Source organism: Suncus etruscus, chromosome 15 (genome assembly GCF_024139225.1).
Source record: "Suncus etruscus isolate mSunEtr1 chromosome 15, mSunEtr1.pri.cur, whole genome shotgun sequence".
Lineage (NCBI taxonomy): Eukaryota > Metazoa > Chordata > Mammalia > Eulipotyphla > Soricidae > Suncus > Suncus etruscus.
In genome coordinates, this window is record NC_064862.1 from 17,959,565 (window position 1) to 17,976,693 (window position 17,129).

Genomic DNA, 17,129 nt, shown 5'->3' on the forward strand with positions numbered 1-17,129 from the left:
AATCCTTATGATTTAGACTATTCTCCATTGTCCTTTGCATGAAGCAATAAGATCGATGAGTTATAGCAAGGGCAAGCCTTGAATCTTCAGGAGATCGAAGCACTATTCCACTTTTTCTCCCAAACAATGAAAGCTCCTTACATGGAAAGCATCATTTTTCCATTTTAGACTAAACTTGATATAGTCTGATTCTTGCTTCAAAAGTGAATGTCAACTCTTGACTTGTATCCTATCCTATGGCTTGAAAATAGTTTTCAGTCCCTGGATGATGCCTTTCCTAAGTCTATGTCTGCTAAGCTGCATCATCCAGACACAGTCTGTCTACCTACAGTGCTGGGGCCATGGTTTTTGCCTTATTCCCATCAGTCAGCATTTCAGAGTCTGTTTTGGACACCACAGTTGACTACACTGTCTGGCCAAGGACAAGCTACATGGATTTCTCTTCCTGGGTTGTAACTGATAGCTCAAAACCCTCATTTTATAAGTATCATTTTCCTAAATAACATGCTAGGGTAGACCAAAGACCAAATCCACAGATTCTTCCACTCAATGAGCCATCACTCTAGAATTTCCAATGTTTGTGAGGGGTGGCAAAGAAGGAGAGGATTTGACTTCACGTTTTCTAACTCCCCTAGTTTTTTATTCATTGCTTTAAAACATAGCCCTCATTTCTTTTGGGGGGGGGAGGCACTACTTTTAAGATCCCATTCTATCATGACTTTGGCTGCAAAATGCTTATAAGAAATACCAACAAGGAGTGGGGAATGGGCCACCAGAACAGCTGGTACCCAAGACACTTCTCTGACATTGCACAATTTTTTTCAGTGACCTGAAAAAAAAAAGCATCATATTTCTAGCTTATTGGTTATTTTTCTTTGTGTATATGGTGGTGGCAGTGGGTCAAGGAAAGAGACCACTTGAAATTAGTTATTTAGTATTTTTTTGGACATTCTTTTCTTGACTTCCTGTGCATAATCAATGATGTCTCTTAGGTAGCCTTGATGTCATGGATGCTACTTACAGAATGTGCAGAGTCTCCTTCCAGAAGCCCTCCATGTGGTTCTTCCTGACTTAGCTGACCTTTACGTGCAGATAAACCTGCTGCTTTTCTGTGGAAGGGTCATTCTGCTTTCCATTGTGCACTGCAAAAGTAGTCAATACTTGGGATCCAACTCAGTATCAGCACTCCCAAGTTCACTCTTTGGTTTAGGGTACACAAAAGCTGCCCACAGGCAAAAAGTGAGAGCAGGGAAAAAGAAATCCCTCCAACTCACTTCAGAGTAAAGCAAAAGATGTGCAGACCTGGGTGTGGCTAAAGTAGTAGAGCACTACTTACTTGGTATAAGGCTCTGGATTCCCTACCAGCTACCATGTGTCCCCTTGAACACTTGAGTATGGTCTAGAACCCGCCCCCCAGTGGCCTAGGACTGCTGACTGCATGCCCAGTAAAACCAACCAAAAAAGTTATTCTACTGCACATTGGCTCAAATGCTCTGGGTCCTTTTGCCAGTCTTGTTGTGCTGGGAGAATATGAGAAATGCCCCTGGATTGTAAAATTTGGCAATACTTGACATTTTATTTGCCACCTTTAGCTTCCTAATGTAAAAGCTGATAAGGAATTATGTTGGACACAAATCTTAGTGCTCAAAGATACACCAGATTATGTATCTTCTCAAAAAAGGGATGCATATTTGTTCTTTCCTACTATACTGTATTGTCCTTCTAAAGGACCCCACTGCTCTTCTTCTGGGGCTCTTCAAGCTTTTGATGCTCTCTTCTCCCAGATAGTAGATACCAGAGTCAGCCTCTGTGTAACCAGCTGGCCATTAGCTTGTTCTTTCTGTGGACTCTCTTCCCATTCCCCTTCCAAGCTTACATTTCTGGGTTTTATTGTCTGTTTGTTTTGGGGTCATGCATGGTGGTCATTCCTGGTACAACCCTATATGGTTAACCATATGGTGTTCTGAGGATTGAATCCAGATTGACTGGGTGCAATGCAAGCACCCTACCTACTGCGCTATCTCTTCAGTCATGATCAAACTTATCCTTTTAATGAAAAGGCAAATATTCTGATCTCATTTACTTCATCAGCTCACTGCCAAGCCTGAAGTTCTTAGGGTGGTGACTGGGGGGGACACATGCTTTGGGTTGACCTTGGTTCTTTTCCCCCACTCCTGACTCTGCTCTTATCCTTCCTCCTCTAGGTAACAGCGACCAGTCAGGGTCCCAGGAGAAGCTACTTATTGAAAGCCAGACCCTGCGGGGCTGCTCACCACGGGACTCGGGATGCTATGAAAGTAGTGAGAATCTGGAGAATGGTAATGTCAGCCTTGTTCTTTTCCTGTGAGTCCTGTCCTTGGGCCAGTGACCCTCGATCTTCCTTGGCCATTGCCTATGAGGATGCAGGACAGAGGGAAAGGGATTTTGGGTGGTTATGGCGCTGAGTTAAGGTCCTTGGGAGGATTGCACATCTTCAGATATTAAGCAGATATTAAGTAGATCTTATCTTAGGTGGTTTTGGGGGAGAACCCAATGGTTTCATGAGTTTTTATATTATCCTAATTAATATATAAATGAAAATAATGTTTCCTTCATTGAATTGCCATGAGAGTTAAAAAGTTGTTCATAGTTGAATTTTAGTCATACAGTGTTCCAACATTCATCCCTTCATTGGTGTTCTTTTCTGGTCACTAATTTCCCTGACTTCCCTCTTGTCCCCTGTACTTCTTTCTCTTTCTCTCTCTCTTTCTCACTTTCTCCTCCCCTTCTCTCTCTGTTCCTCTTCTTCTCTTCACCCTTTTTTTTTCTTTTAGGCAACATGGTTTTCAATATGGTTACTGAAGCTTGCATATCAATCACTTTACTTCCTTTCAGTTCTGAATACTTCTTCAGAGCATAATTTGGTCCCTTTTCTCTCCTAATTTCACTTCCTTCATCATTTCTGTTGTCTTTGGGTATTGTTTTCATACATTTTTTGAATATACTTACATCTTGTAGATCAATGTGATTATTCTGTCTGTTCCTCTCCCTCTGACTTATGTCACTCAGTCTGGTCCTCTCCAATTATCCATGTGCAGAAAAACCTCATGACTTTATTTTTCCTATTGTATTCCATTGTGTAGATGTCTCATAGTTTCTGGATCTACTTACCAGTTTGAAAAGAAGTTTTGACTCATCAAAATTTGAGTAAGGAGACTGGGATTTGGATTCTGGATAGTGTTCAGCTGAAGTCTGGTCAAATTATTTCAAATCTTTGAGCTCCCTGCCTTCTATAATAGTGGGATGGGCTTCCCATTTTTTAGATTATTGTGAGAAGTAGATAAAGGGATACAGTACTAATATCTAGCACTTATTAAGTCATAAGCACACAACATTTATTATTAAACAAAGGATAACAAATCCCCAGCATTTAGTAAACACTACGGCAGTGGGATTGGGGGTTTTGTTTGTGGTCACCAAATATCATTCAAACTTTGCTCATTTTATAGGTGAAGACTTTAAAGTTTACAGAGATGAAACAATAACTTCAGTCCCAGTTCACTTTCTCTAGACTGTTTTCTGTTGAGAGAATTGGATGTTTACAATATAATTTGTGTGTCACATAATACAGGCAGTCAGGCTGTGTCTGTCCCTTCATAGCCTATGATATAGCGCTTTATACATTACATGGGCTGACCATTCCCCATACCTCATTTGAGATGTTTTTCCAATACTTTAAGCTTTTCCAAGCTTTTACTCTAGCCACTTAGTGTTCTCATATAATAGTCATTGGTATCTGGGTTCTACTTAATTTTTAAGCCAAAAAAATTGACTCTGTATTTGTTGTAATAAATACCTTCCGGACTGTGATTTAAAACACAGGCACACACCACACTACAATCGCAGGCCTGAAAGAAAATATAACAGCTAAGGCTATAAGTGGCCTTGTATGCAGCTGACATGGGTTTGATCCCTAGCACTCCATATAGTCCTCCCCTAAGTCCACTATGAATGATCCCAAAGCATGGAGCCATGAATAATCCCTGAATAGCTGGGTGTGATTCAAAAACAAATGAACAGCAACAAAAAACAGTAGCCACACACACAAATAGGCACATTATTTTATTTTGTTCAGAATTATTATACAAACTTATGACAAATGACTGGTGCTAATCTACATACAATTTCATGTTTGCTGTATCATTCTTGGACTATATTAAGTATCATTTGATTTCCTTTACTAATAGGAATGCCTCTTCATTCTGTAATGCTCTTTTTCTGATAGTTCTTCTATTGATTTTTAACATAGCTCTTGAAATGTATGAGTGGAGTGGAGCTGAAGTGCTCATCATGCTTAGTCCAAACAAATATATGTGGCCAATTACTATAATAATGTGGCGGTAACTCAGGCAGGGCAATTGCTCAGTATTTTTGAGGTCATGTGGCTAAACTTAAGGAGCTTAGCCAAGAACCAGTAAAAAAAACTCATGAGAGATTGATATGAAGCCAAGCTCAGAGCTTGAGAAAAAGAACAAAGCCACTGATGAAAGTTTTGATCACGGCGATCGCCAATGTCCCACCATTTTCTCTGTGAATTCAGACCATCTCAGACTCCCTCAGACTAGTATCAAAGAGGCAGCTTTTGGAAGTGTTGGTGGAAAACTTGAGGGTAAGGCCTGGTTACAGTGGCTTTGCCCTGTCTCTAACCCAAGAGCAAGGAAATAGACAAACATGTTTATTCCATAGAAGACCTCTTTGTCTCTTTGAGTATTTATTCTGTTGCATAAGATGATCCCAGGGCCTGAGATATTGTTCATTCTTTTTTTTTTTTTCCCTTCATTTAGAGCATTTTCCACATCTCTAGATCAGACTGCCAATCCAGCAGGGTTGGCTGGGGCTGCCTGTGCTTCAGTATAGAGTTCATCATTCTTATCTTAGTTTTTCTTATTACATGGATAGTGAGCCTGAGAGGTGCAGAGTATTTGGACACTATCCAGAGAAGCAGTGTATAGAGCTCACCCATTCTCATCCTTCTTTTTCCTTTAGTGAACAGAGTTAGTTCTCCCCTAATCTCATTGCTAAAAGTTGTTATCAAGTCTGTATTTGCCTTTGGTTGAGTTGATTAACCAGTATCATACATGCTAAAACCACTCTCAACTAATAGTTTAATGACAAATATCCCATTTCTGTACACATCAGATATTCAGTAAACAGATTTTGGAAACAACTGGATCAAACACAAATTTCACTTAGTAAAGCAACATAAAAGAGGTAATTAAGGTAAGACATTGGCTTCTGAGTTCACAGTTTTGAAAAACTAAAATTGTAGTGAAGGTATGAAATTGGTTTCTGAATTTCTAGCTCAGGAAAACTGAAAACATTATTATTTTTTTTATTTCTTATTGTTATTATTATTACTTATGGCCACACCTGGCATTTTTCAGAGCTGACTCCTGTCCCAGGGCTCAGGGATCACTTGTAGCAAGGCTCGGGAAACCATATGCGATATCAACATTGAGGTCAGCTATGTGCAAGGCAAGCAGTCATGCCTTCTTCTGTTGTACCTTTTCTCTGGCCCGTAAACTGTGAAAACATTTTAAAAGCGATGATTTCAAAGTGGAGTTCATGTTTTTCCCCCATCTTTTCCACTTTGTCTATTCCATAGCTATTCCATATGGTACAACCTCCTACTCCTCATCTTGATTCCAACATGAATCCAAAGGATTTGTTTCCATGTTATTCTCACCAGTAACACTCTTCCTCTGAGTAGAGACAAACAGTTCAAGTCAAGAGCCATTACTGCAGATCAGAACTTCTGACTCAATTCAGCTACCCCAGGACTTATGGGATTAGCTATGACCCAAGATATCCTTCCCCTGCCCAGGGCCTTGGGTAAGCTCAGGAGATCTCAGCAGTTATTGCAAGCCTGGCCCTGAACCACACACTTCATCTCTGATACATTTTGTAAATGCAGCTTCATTCAAAGGCTACTATGGCTTTGGAAATCACTGACTCAGAAATCTGCTGTTTGCCTACCACATCTGTCCCTGGAGGCATTACAAACACAGGGTGACCTTTTTCATTCTGACCTCCTCCTCATTCTGATCTAGAATTCATCTGCTGATCACTACCTCCCAAGGGCTCTGTATAGAGAATAAATCATCAGCTCAAATACCTACAGCTCTGAAGCCTAAACTGTGTCTCCTATGACTATTCCTCTTTTGGGGGTGGGGGCAATAAAAGCCAACCTCTGAGTGCTCAAGGGCATAGACCAGTCATTTAAGTCATGGAGCTGAAAATTCTTCTGTGCCCTAGCTGCATGGAACAATCGCACAGGGAAGATGGAATGAGGGCTTCCTTCCTGTGTGTTGTTTTTGTCTGAATAGTCATGAGTAATGAAGAGTAGCTCCACAGAGCTAACTTTCTGAAGCATGAACTTGAAGGAGCACTCAATAAAATGGGGTCAGGTACACTCCATGTTGGGTGTGGCTGTGCTGTTCTGTAGAGCTCCCCTTTTGAGCATGATGAAAAATAATCTTTCAGGGTCTCTCTCTTGAGTGTCTATTTTATAATAGAAGCCTCTCTGACACATGCCTAGAGAGGGTCGTCTTTGCTGCTTAGTATTCTGTGGAGTAGCCTATGTGTTCCAGGATTGATTGAGTACCTCCAAACTGTGGGTTGCAAGCCCTTCGTGGAATCTAATCTCAATTCATCAAGAGCCATTTTGTAAGCTAAAATATAACTTACAAAATCAAGGTGCATCCCATACGGGATGCTGGGGGTCAAACCCAGGTCAGCCATGTGCAAGACAAATGCCCTACCCTCTGCACTATGGCTCCGGTTCCATTTTCCTCATTTCTACACATCACCACTGAGATTCTGCTAGAGAATGGCTTTCTTCTGCCTCAACAAAAAAATTATTTCCTGCCCATGGTGGGTAGTTGTTAATCAGACACTTTTCTGGTCCTATTAAAGGGATGAGATTGCTACTTGGGGAGATGACAGAATTCGTATGGGGGAAGAGATGAATCTTTATGTGAATTCCAGAGGGCAATCCTTCCAGGCTACCGCAATTGGAGACCCATGCTCAGATCACTGGGCACTGAATTTATCTCACTGGCTGGCCCAACATGCAGTCAGCATGAGTTTTTTCATAAAGGATTCTAGATATGTTGAGACAGTACAGGGGTTCACATAGCCAACTGTGGTGCTGGGAGCACAGAGCCAAGGGGGAGCAGACTCTTAGGCATCTCTAGCTGTCCTGCCTCCACCACCCCTCAAAACAAAAAGGACAGGGTTGATCTTTTTTCTTTTTCTTACTTTATTTAAACACTGGTTATAAGGGTGCTCATAATACAGTTGGATTTTTGTCACAGTTACAAAGTTGTTTGTGATTGAGTTTCACACATACAGTGTACAGAACTCTTCATCAGTACACATTTTCTACCATCAATGTCCCCACTTTCTTTCCCGCCTTCCCCCCTGCCTGCCTCTCTCTTTATTTCTCTCTCCATCTCTCTGTTTCTCTGTCTCTCTCTCCTCTCCCTTTAGACACTGGTTTGTAATATTATTACTCAAGGGGATCTTAATCATATCACTTTATCTCCTTTCAGCATCCAGTTCTAAGACAAAGATTGTTCTAATGAGGAGAACGGGCCTTAATAATCCTGGGTCATTCTTCCCTCTCTATTCTGAACTCATGTTTGTGTCTTGGGTGCCTTTGAGGTATAGATTAATGAAGCTTGCAGCAACACACAGACTCTTGAAGCACTCGATTGACTGATTTTCTTTCGATTTGTTTGGTGTTGGGGTCACACCCGGTGAAGCACAGATCACTCCTGATAGTGCTTGGGGCCAATGTATGGGGTTCCAGGGGGTAGATCACTGTCAGCCTGATGCAAAGCAAGCGTGTACCAGCTGTCCTACGGCTCCAGCGCCCCAGCTAGTGTTTTAGATGTGAGTGAGTCTAAAACGTTTTCCTTGTCCAACAGGCAAGACTCGAAAGATCGGCCTTCCCTGCTCCAAGTCCACCACAGAGGCCAGCCTCAAGCCTTTCAGCAAGAACCTGGGGGCCTACCCGACCCTGCCTTTAGCCAAGCCAGGGGCTGCCCTGCAGCCCGACGGGGAGGGCAGCGCTCAGGGCCCTCGTGCGCCCCAGCCTTGTGCGCCCCAACCTTGCACACCGGCCTCAAATAAAAATCGGAGAAGCCTCCCTGTGTCCATCTGCCGCAGCTGTGAGAGCCTTGAAGGCCCCCAGTCCTCAGAGCCCTGGACAACTCCCCGATCTCACTCCCTGGACGACCTCCAAGGAGAATCTGGGGAGCCCCGTCTGGACATGCCTCACCAGGGGCCAGCATCCCCAGCTCCCCTGGCCCCTGAGGTGCCCCAAAAGCCCATCCTCTGCATCCCCAAGGCTCAAAGCCTTCCAAGGGGCGACTCTGCGGTGGACCATGAGCGGCTGCTGACCCAAATCAAGAGGTTTTCTGAACCCCAGAAAACAACAGCCAAGAAACTGGATGGCCTCAACGCAGCTTCGGGGCTGGGCCCTGCGCATCCTCTGGCATCACCCCCTAGACCGGATGCCCCACCGCCTCCTGGGGCTAAGCCCCTCTTAACCTGGACAGCCCTGGATGGCCACAGGAGAGGGCCCACCTTGGAAGGCACCTGCCACCAACCCCCAGGCACCAGAGAAGGGCCCGACCCTGATGCCAGAGGAGCCCGACATCCTTCCCAGCCACCGCCTGTCCCTGCCAAGAAGAGCCGTGAGCGCCTGGCCAACGGGCATCCCACTGTCCCCGCTGGCCCTGCGGCTCCCGACTTCCCCAGCTTGCCTGCAAAAAGAGGCGGCTCCAACGACTGTCACCGGGGGCAGGACACCGGCAGCCCCCCAAGCAGCAGGCCACCCCCCTGGCTGTCCGAGCTGCCCGAGAGTACCAGCTTGCAGGAGCATGGGGTGAAGTTGGGGCCGGGTCTGGCCCGCAAGGTGTCCTGTGCGCGCGGCCTGGACCTGGAGATGCTCACCGAGGACAAGCTGCGCACCGAGGGCATCGACCTCACCGAGGAGCCCTACTCCGACAAGGTACCAGGCCTGCAGCATCCCCCGAAGGGAGACAACCCCAAAGGGAGTACGCTTCTGGGACTGGACTCCAGGGGCAGGAGCTCTGTCAGAGATGTTCTTCCCTGTCCTGCCCAGTCTGCGCTGCCTTGACCTTCCTAATCCCTTGTTGGGGCTCCCCCTCCCCCCCCTGGCTTGCCTTTCCTTTCCCTTCCTTTCTCCTCTCCTCTCTGCTTCTCTTTCCGTTCCTTTCCTTCCCCATCCTTTTCCTTTCCCTCTCCTTCCCTTTCCCTTCCCTCCCTCTGTATCCTTCTCCCTCTTCCATTTCCTTCCCTTTCCCTTTCCTTCCTCTTCATACTTCCCCTCTTTCATTTTCTTCCCTTTCCCTTTTCTTTCCCTTAATACTACCCCTCTTCCATTTTCTTCCCTTTCCTTCCTCTGCATACTTTCCCTCTTCCATTTCCTTCCCTTTCCTTTCTCTGCATACTTCCCCTCTTCCATTTTCTTCCCTTTCCTTCCCTTCCCTTACCCTTCCTTTCCTCTTCATACTTCCTCCTCTTCCATTTCCTTCTCTTTCCTCCCCTTCCTTTTCCCTTCCTTTCCTCTTCATACCTCCCTTCCCTTCTTCCCTTCTCTTTCCCTTTCCTTTTCTTCTGTCCCCAGCTGTCTTCCTTCCTTTCTCTTCCCTTTCTCTCCATATGTCCTTTCCCGTCTTACCTTACCTTTTCTATCCCTTCTATTTCATCCCTCCCTTCCCTCTCTTCCTCTGCTCTTCTTTCCATTCTCTCCCCTTCCTTTCGCTGCTCTTCTCTCCCCTCCCCTTCCATTTCCCTTTTTTCTCAAACTTCCCTTTCCCTCTCCTTCCCCACCTCTTTCTTCCCCTACCCTCTTTTGTCTCTCTCTCCTTCTTTAATTTCTGTCAGCTGTGATTACAAGGTAAACCACCAGTGACAGAACTGATTTCTAAAGTGCTGTTTTCCTGGGCAGCATGGACCTGCATTTTCATTTCCATATCTTCCTCAATGTGTTTGTTTTTAGATAATAACTTTTGTTTTACTATACATAAATGCTATCTTACAGATAGTAATAATCTGCATGGCTATCTCTTGGAGGTATTATTAAATCAAATTAATTAAATGTGAACATACCTTGAAAGTTATGAGAACCTCTTCAAATACTCTATATTGTACAGTCCATAATTCAATATAAGATATATATTGTACTATATAGTTTACAATTGCGTGAGCAGAGTGGTAGAGATGGGATGGTGATGTATGATTTCCTCCTCCCCCCTATATATATGATTTAGAGGGGAGCACACCCTGCACTACTCAGATTTTACTCAGAGCTCTGTACTCCTGGCAGGCTCAGGGAACTCTATGGGATGCCAGGGTCTGAGACCAGATGGGCTCCTTGCTAGACAAGCGCCCTACCTACTGTGCTATTACTCTGCCCTCTATATATGTGACTCAATCCAAACCATAGTGTCTTTGGAGACAGGGAACAATAATAGATGCAGCTCCTCGTTGGTCCTAGAAAGTGCCCACTCAACTCCTAGGATGTTGGGAGTCCTGGTTGTAAAAGCCTCAGGTTTGTGGGCACCTTTAACTCAGATGTTCCAGCGCATCAACTTCCCCTGTCTCTGGCAGTGTCTAGAAGGGCAATTCAAACAAGTTGTGTAGTCTCTGTAGTCATTACTGAGCTTATGAGGATGATTCAACTTAGGGGTGGGACGGACACAGTGGCGGGTTACACTGCACCTTCCAAGGTGACTTCCAAGGTGATCACACTGACAGGAGATAAGTAGGGCAAGCAGGTTATTAGGCTCCCAGCTATTTTCCTAGGACTCTCTAGGTGAAAGTGTTCCCTCTGAGCCGATGAGGTACAGCTGAGTGGTGCAACATGTGCTTTATTTCAAAGCGCCCTGGTTTTATCCCATTCCTTAGCTACCAAGGGTGGAAGGTGTAAGCTCAGGAAGAACATGTGTGAGGCCTGGGGACCCATCCCCGGCAGATATCCCTTCATCTCCTAAAAATAAAATCCAACATTTCCTCCAATTATCAAATGCAAACTATTTTTTGTTTTGTTTTTGTTTTTGTTTTGGGGCCACACCTGGCAGTTTTCAGGGGCCATTCCTGGCTCTGCACTCAGAAATCACACCTGGCAGGCTCGGGGAACCAGATGGGATGGTGGGGATCAAACCAGGTTCTTCCCAGGTCGTCTGCATGCAAGGCAAATGCCCTGCTGCTATGCTATCACTCTGGCACAAAGTTTTTTTTTTTTTTCGGGGGGGGGGGGTTGTTTGCTTGGTTTTGATGTTAGAGGGGCCACTCCTGGCTATGATCAGGTTTTACTTCTGGCTCTGTGTTCAGGGATCACTCCTGGCAGGGCTCAGAGACTATATAGGATGCAGGAAATCAAACCTGGGTCAGTCATGTGCCAGGCAAATGCCCTACTTACTATATTATTGCTCCTACCCCCACCCCTCAGATTCAAACTTTAGATTCTGTTTTCCAGTAACTCAGTGGCTAAATCAACCTATTTTCTATTCTTGGAGAAGAAAGCAATTCTTTGTCACTGTTGATGATACCGTTTCTGTTCTCACTCCCAGCATGGCCGCTGTGGCATTCCTGAAGCCCTGGTCCAGAGATATGCAGAAGACTTAGATCAGCCTGAGAGAGAGATTGCCACCAACATGGACCAGATCAGAGTGAAGCATCTTCGCAAGCAGCATCGCATGGCGGTAAGTCCTGGGCCACTCAGCATCGTTTCAGACTTTACTTTTTATTTAGGGAGCTTAATGAGGACTCCAAGACCACCACAGAGGGTTCATTCCAGTGCTGGAAAGGGGACCCTAGGTGGGAGCAGGAGTGGGGTCAATAATATCTATTTAACCAACTAAATAAAAAAAATTAAGTTTTAGGGGCAGGAGAGATAATATGGTAAGTAGAGCACTTGCCTTGCACATGGGTGACCTGAGTAATCTTTTTTGTTTTGTTTTGTTTTTTGTTTTGTTTTTGGGACACACCCAGCGGCTCAGGGGTTACTCCTGGCTGTCTGCTCAGAAATAGCTCCTGGCAGGCACGGGGGACCATATGGGGCACCGGGATTTGAACCAACCACCTTTGGTCCTGGATCAGCTGCTTGTAAGGCAAACGCCGCTATACTATCTCTCCGGGCCCGACCTGAGTAATCTTTACAGTGTCTTCCTATCTGGGTTTTTTATGTAGTTTTAAAATAATGCCCATGGGGCTAGAGTGATGTACTATCAGGTAAGACATTGGCCTAGTATGCACCCAACCCATAGTCTATCCCTGACATCCCATATGAACCCCTCAGTACTTCCAGGAATGAATCCTGAGTGCAGGGCCAGGATTAACCCTTGAGCATCATTGGTTTGTGCTCCCTACCCCCCCCAATTTAATAGCCAAAAATCATCCTTAAAATGTCCTCCCTCCTCTTTCAGTATCTTTCTTTTCACTACACTTCACAGATTAGTTCTTGACCACCATAGGCATTTCTCCCCAACCTGTACAGTAGCATGAAATACAAGCGCTAGAAATGTGCTCACAGTTTGTACAGTTGGTTGCATTATCAGGTTAAAGCTCAGTCCAAGAATCTTCAGAAAACTCCTTTGAGAAGCTGGATAGACAGGCCAGGACTTAGTAACCTCGGTTTGATTCCTGGCACCATATGGCCTGAGCAGTCGAATTTTCTGGTCACTAACTTGAACCAGCAGCCTTGTTAGCCAAGAGTTACCAGGAGGAGCTTTAGAACCTCCTGAGTCCTGCTCAGGGGACTCCTCAGAAAACCAGATCATTCTCAATTCCACTTTCTCTGCCCTTTGAAGAATCGAGAAGGGGCTCTTGATTTGGGTCTTTGTCCTCTTGCTTATGAGGGACAAGCAGTGTCCTCCATGTAGGGACCCTTTCAGCCACATCAAAAGTAACCTCCCGCTGGCCATATTGAGGGTCTTTTAAAACATCTCCTTTGCTCTTTCCAGATCCCCAGCGGTGGACTCACAGAGATCTGCAGGAAGCCCCTGTCCCCGGGCTGCATCTCGTCTGTGTCTGAGTGGCTGGTGTCCATTGGTCTGCCCATGTATGCCAGCACGCTCACACAGGCAGGTTTCTGTACCCTGGGCCAAGTGCCTTCTCTGTCCCACACTTGCCTTCAGGAGGCCGGTATCACAGAGGAGAGACATATAAGCAAGCTCGTGTCTGCAGCCAGACTCTTCAAACTGCCGCCTGAGCCCTAAGGGACCTCCCTGGCCAAGAGCCACCTTGTCACTGTGCTTTCAATGCTGATGCAAATCCACTCGTTGGACCTGCAGACCAGATTCCTGAAGACCAGGCCCGGGTTATGGCCAAAACCCGGGTCCCTGCCCCAGGACGGATGACCCTCTCTTCTCCACTACAGCTTCCCCCCTGACCGAGGACAGTTACAGGACACAGAAAAAGACAAGCACTTATATTTGTTTTAAGAACACAGAAGAATCAAGATCCAACTGGCTACAAATGTGCTGCCTAGAACCTGTGTGTTGGGCGTGGGCTGGGAGTGGGTGGCAGGGTGCCCCAGGCCATGTACACCTTAGCTGGGCCAAAGCATGGACTCTGGGGTGATTGTACTCTCTTCATCATGCTCATTTGTTCAAAAGTAGAGAATCTGGCTGCATTTGAAAATGAAACAAGGAAGTCCTGTTCTCCTTTAGATTTAAAAAAAAGAGACATTTTTTAATAATTGCTTTCTTGCAATCAGCTTTTATTTGCCTTAATATAAGCTTTTAAGCGGTTATCTAACTCGTGTTCACTGCCCTGTAACCATAGTTCCAAGTCGTCAGCTTAGACTGCCAGCTAACCAGTCTGGGATATTTCCACCACAAAAATTGTTTTTTTCTCTTTCTCACTCTAACCAGGCTGATTGTGTAAGTTTATTTGTTTTTCTTTCTTTAATAGGCACAATTTTCTGTTGGCTTTTGGTTTTGAAACTTACCCAGGAGAAGCTTACTGAATTACAGAAATTCACAAAGATGTGTGTGTGTGTGTGTGTGAGAGAGAGAGAGAGAGAGAGAGAGAGAGAGAGAGAGAGAGAGAGAGAGAGAGAGAGAGAGAGAGAGAGACAGAGAGAGAGAGAGAGAGAGATGCTATCTCTCCTTTTAACCAATTGAGTATTATTTTCATATTGGTCACATGCTCTACTCTTCACTTGTCCTCCTACCCTGACCATCCTGAAATTTGCTCCCAGCTAACAGATCATCTTTGCAAGAAAAAGCCATTGTGAAGAGAAGTAACATAAAATGTGAACATTCTGAAATGTGGTTTTCAAAAGGGAAGTCATTAATAAAAGAGCTGTCATTTTTTTGTTTTATAATGAAGATAGTTGCTTTCCTTTGTTTATTTAGATCATTCTTTTTCATTCAAATTGAGATGCATTGGAGCCAAACCAATCATATTAGCATCTCCAAGACTAGCCAATTTTCTATTCAGTTCTTTTCCAGCTGTCTTCAGCACAGGCCGACTTTCTCTTTGACTTTCCTGTCTGATTTGTCTGGTGCATTGACGTTGAGACTGCTGCACCATGGAAGGCTTCCATTGCTTACAATATAATTTTCTCTTCCCTTCCATACATGACTTCAAGGCATGGAAAATGATCATTTCCCCTCGGGACATTCAGAACCCCACGCCTTGATGAAAAGGTCTAGAATAATTCATCTCTTTATTAAAACCAAGCCTTTCCCTCAGGGAATAGAAAGTGATTTTTCTCATGACAAAATCCACCTTGAGCATCTATTCTAGCTCCGTGTTTGTGCAGGAAAGGACATTCTCAGGTGATGTAGGTACTCGCACACAGATCCGCATGAGATTTCTAAAAAATTATGCGCTTCTTCCTTAAGCTTCACTTTCAACGAGATGCTCCCTGGAGGGGTGGTACAAATGCCAGACCCAAAAGCTAAAGCTGCCAGATTTCTACAGAGCTCATACCCATAGCCCCATGAGTTATCCTGGGTCATGACATTCATGGAAAGGACCTATTGTAAAGTATTGACATGACTGCCAAATATTTTTAGGACTGGTGGAGGTGAGTGAGTCTGTAAATCTGTCTCCTGGTCCTGCCTTTTCCAGACATGACATTCAAAGGATCCTCTGCCATGTGTGAGATAAGCACACAGACTTCCCAGGAGACAAATATGTACTCAGTGAAAGGGGATGGGGAGAGCTGGCCTGAATCTCCAAAGTTTGAGTTCATTTTCTGTGTCAAGCTTTCCTTAATAGAGTCAAAGTGATCTCAGAAAGGGGACCCCAAGATTTTGAGAATGCCAGTGTCACTCTTGGGAATTCATACTTTCTGTCTGAAGAAAGAAAATTCAGGGACCATGATTTTTTTTTTTTAGTGGCAAGATTTTTCTATGCTCGCTCAGTCATTGGAAGTTGAATTTATTTACTTGTGCTTCTTGTTTGACTCATCTTTTTTAAAAAACCATTTTTAGTATTTGTTGTACATCCTTTGCTTTAAACTTAGAATCTTGTGCATGTATGTGTTTGTGTGTGGGGAGAGAGAGAGAGAGAGAGAGAGAGAGAGAGAGAGAGAGACAGACAGACAGACAGACAGAGAGAGAGAGAGAGATATGTCATGGCAAGTCAGATGGAAGCTAGGGCAAGGTTCCATTTTCATCAGTTGCTCTTTGTACAGAATGTTGAGAAACAGTGAAAATTGTCTTTGAAAAGCACAAAAGAAACCTGGAAAGGCAGTTCAGCTCAGGTAGCGTTACACATTGACTGTGTGTGAGTTTGACTTTGAAAGCTGTCTGGAAGGAATTGCAGCCCACCTCCCCAACAACCAATTTTCATGGCCTTGGCTTAGAGGCTCCCCCATTCTCCATCCTAGATCCCAGCATGGGTAAAATAAGAAATGATGACATAAAAGAGTTTGCTTTCCTAACTACAGCTCAGAAAGTCAGTGTAGCAAGTTAATGCTGCGTGTGTGTGCTGTTTGATTTTTCAGAGGAGAAAACCTAAAAGTAGCCCATGTTATCTTCATTTTGAATTGATAGAGAAATCAGTTGAGCAAGTTATATAACAACTAACAACATTGCACTTTCTGTATATGAAATCAATATTTAAATAACTTATTTTTCTCCATTGCTCTTCTTAAACATTGTAAGTAGCTGTAATATACCAGTAACGATGTTCTTGCAATTGCTTCAGCCCGAGAAAGCTGTGTAATGTTTTAAAAATTGTAAAAAATTATTGTGATGATTCATTTAGCAAAAAACAAAGATGAACAGGAGGGTTTTCCTATGTATCAAAACTTGTCTATAATAATGTCATCTATGTACCTAGGGGGGGAAAAAGCAAATAAATTTCTTCAGTTGAATATGCCTTCTTTCTTGTTTCTTGGACATTCCATAGGGAAGTGGAGTGGAAATTAAAGGAGATCTATATAAATATGGTTTAAAACTTTTTGCTTCAAAATCATAAGTTATATACAATTAGTTCTATGACAATGTCCAAACTGTTTGGCATGCTTTTAGATTCTTGGTGTTTTTCTCTTCCAGGTATTACAAATCAAGTCATATAATCACAGCCCCTTCAACCATAAGGTTTTTTAAAGTAATGTCATCTCCATTTTTGCAATAATTCTCAGAGGCAAAAGAGAGGAAGGCTGGAAGGTCCAGCTCACGGCATGAAGGTCACCACATAGAGTGGTGAGTGCAGTTAGAAAAATAACTACACTGAGAACTATCATAACAATGTGAATGAATGAGGGAAGTGAAAGCCTGTCTAGAGTACAGGTGGAGATGGGGTGGGGAGGAGGGAGACTTGGGACATTGGTGGTGGGAATGTTGCACTTGTGAAAGGGGGTGTTCTTTACATGACTGAAACCCAACTACAATCATATTTCTAATCAAGGTATTTAAATAAAGATATTAAAAAACAAAAAATGAAAAAAAAATCATGTCCTCTCTAAGTCCATCATTGTCAGGAAGCAACACCTGAGATCAACTCTGCGGTTGATACTAATATTTTGCAGTAAAATAATAACTGAGCCCAAGTTTTCAATTGTGAGAGAACAGTAGGCCTAGGTCAGAATTTTT

At 44.0% G+C, this 17,129-nt stretch overlaps 1 protein-coding gene across 2 annotated transcripts in view; it reads left to right on the forward strand.

Annotated features, from left to right (window-relative positions):
• The window catches only part of LOC126031048 (sterile alpha motif domain-containing protein 5-like), a 1,042,808-nt gene extending 1,028,889 nt beyond the window's left edge, over nt 1-13,919 (forward strand). For both annotated transcript variants that reach the window (XM_049789317.1, XM_049789318.1), the window contains exons 17-20: nt 2,205-2,318; nt 7,971-9,058; nt 11,646-11,777; nt 13,038-13,919. In XM_049789317.1, the coding sequence (XP_049645274.1) occupies nt 2,205-2,318; nt 7,971-9,058; nt 11,646-11,777; nt 13,038-13,292 (1,589 nt within the window). In that variant the 3' untranslated portion in view covers nt 13,293-13,919. The remainder of the gene's footprint in view (nt 1-2,204; nt 2,319-7,970; nt 9,059-11,645; nt 11,778-13,037) is intronic.
• The last annotated feature ends 3,210 nt before the right edge of the window (nt 13,920-17,129 follow it).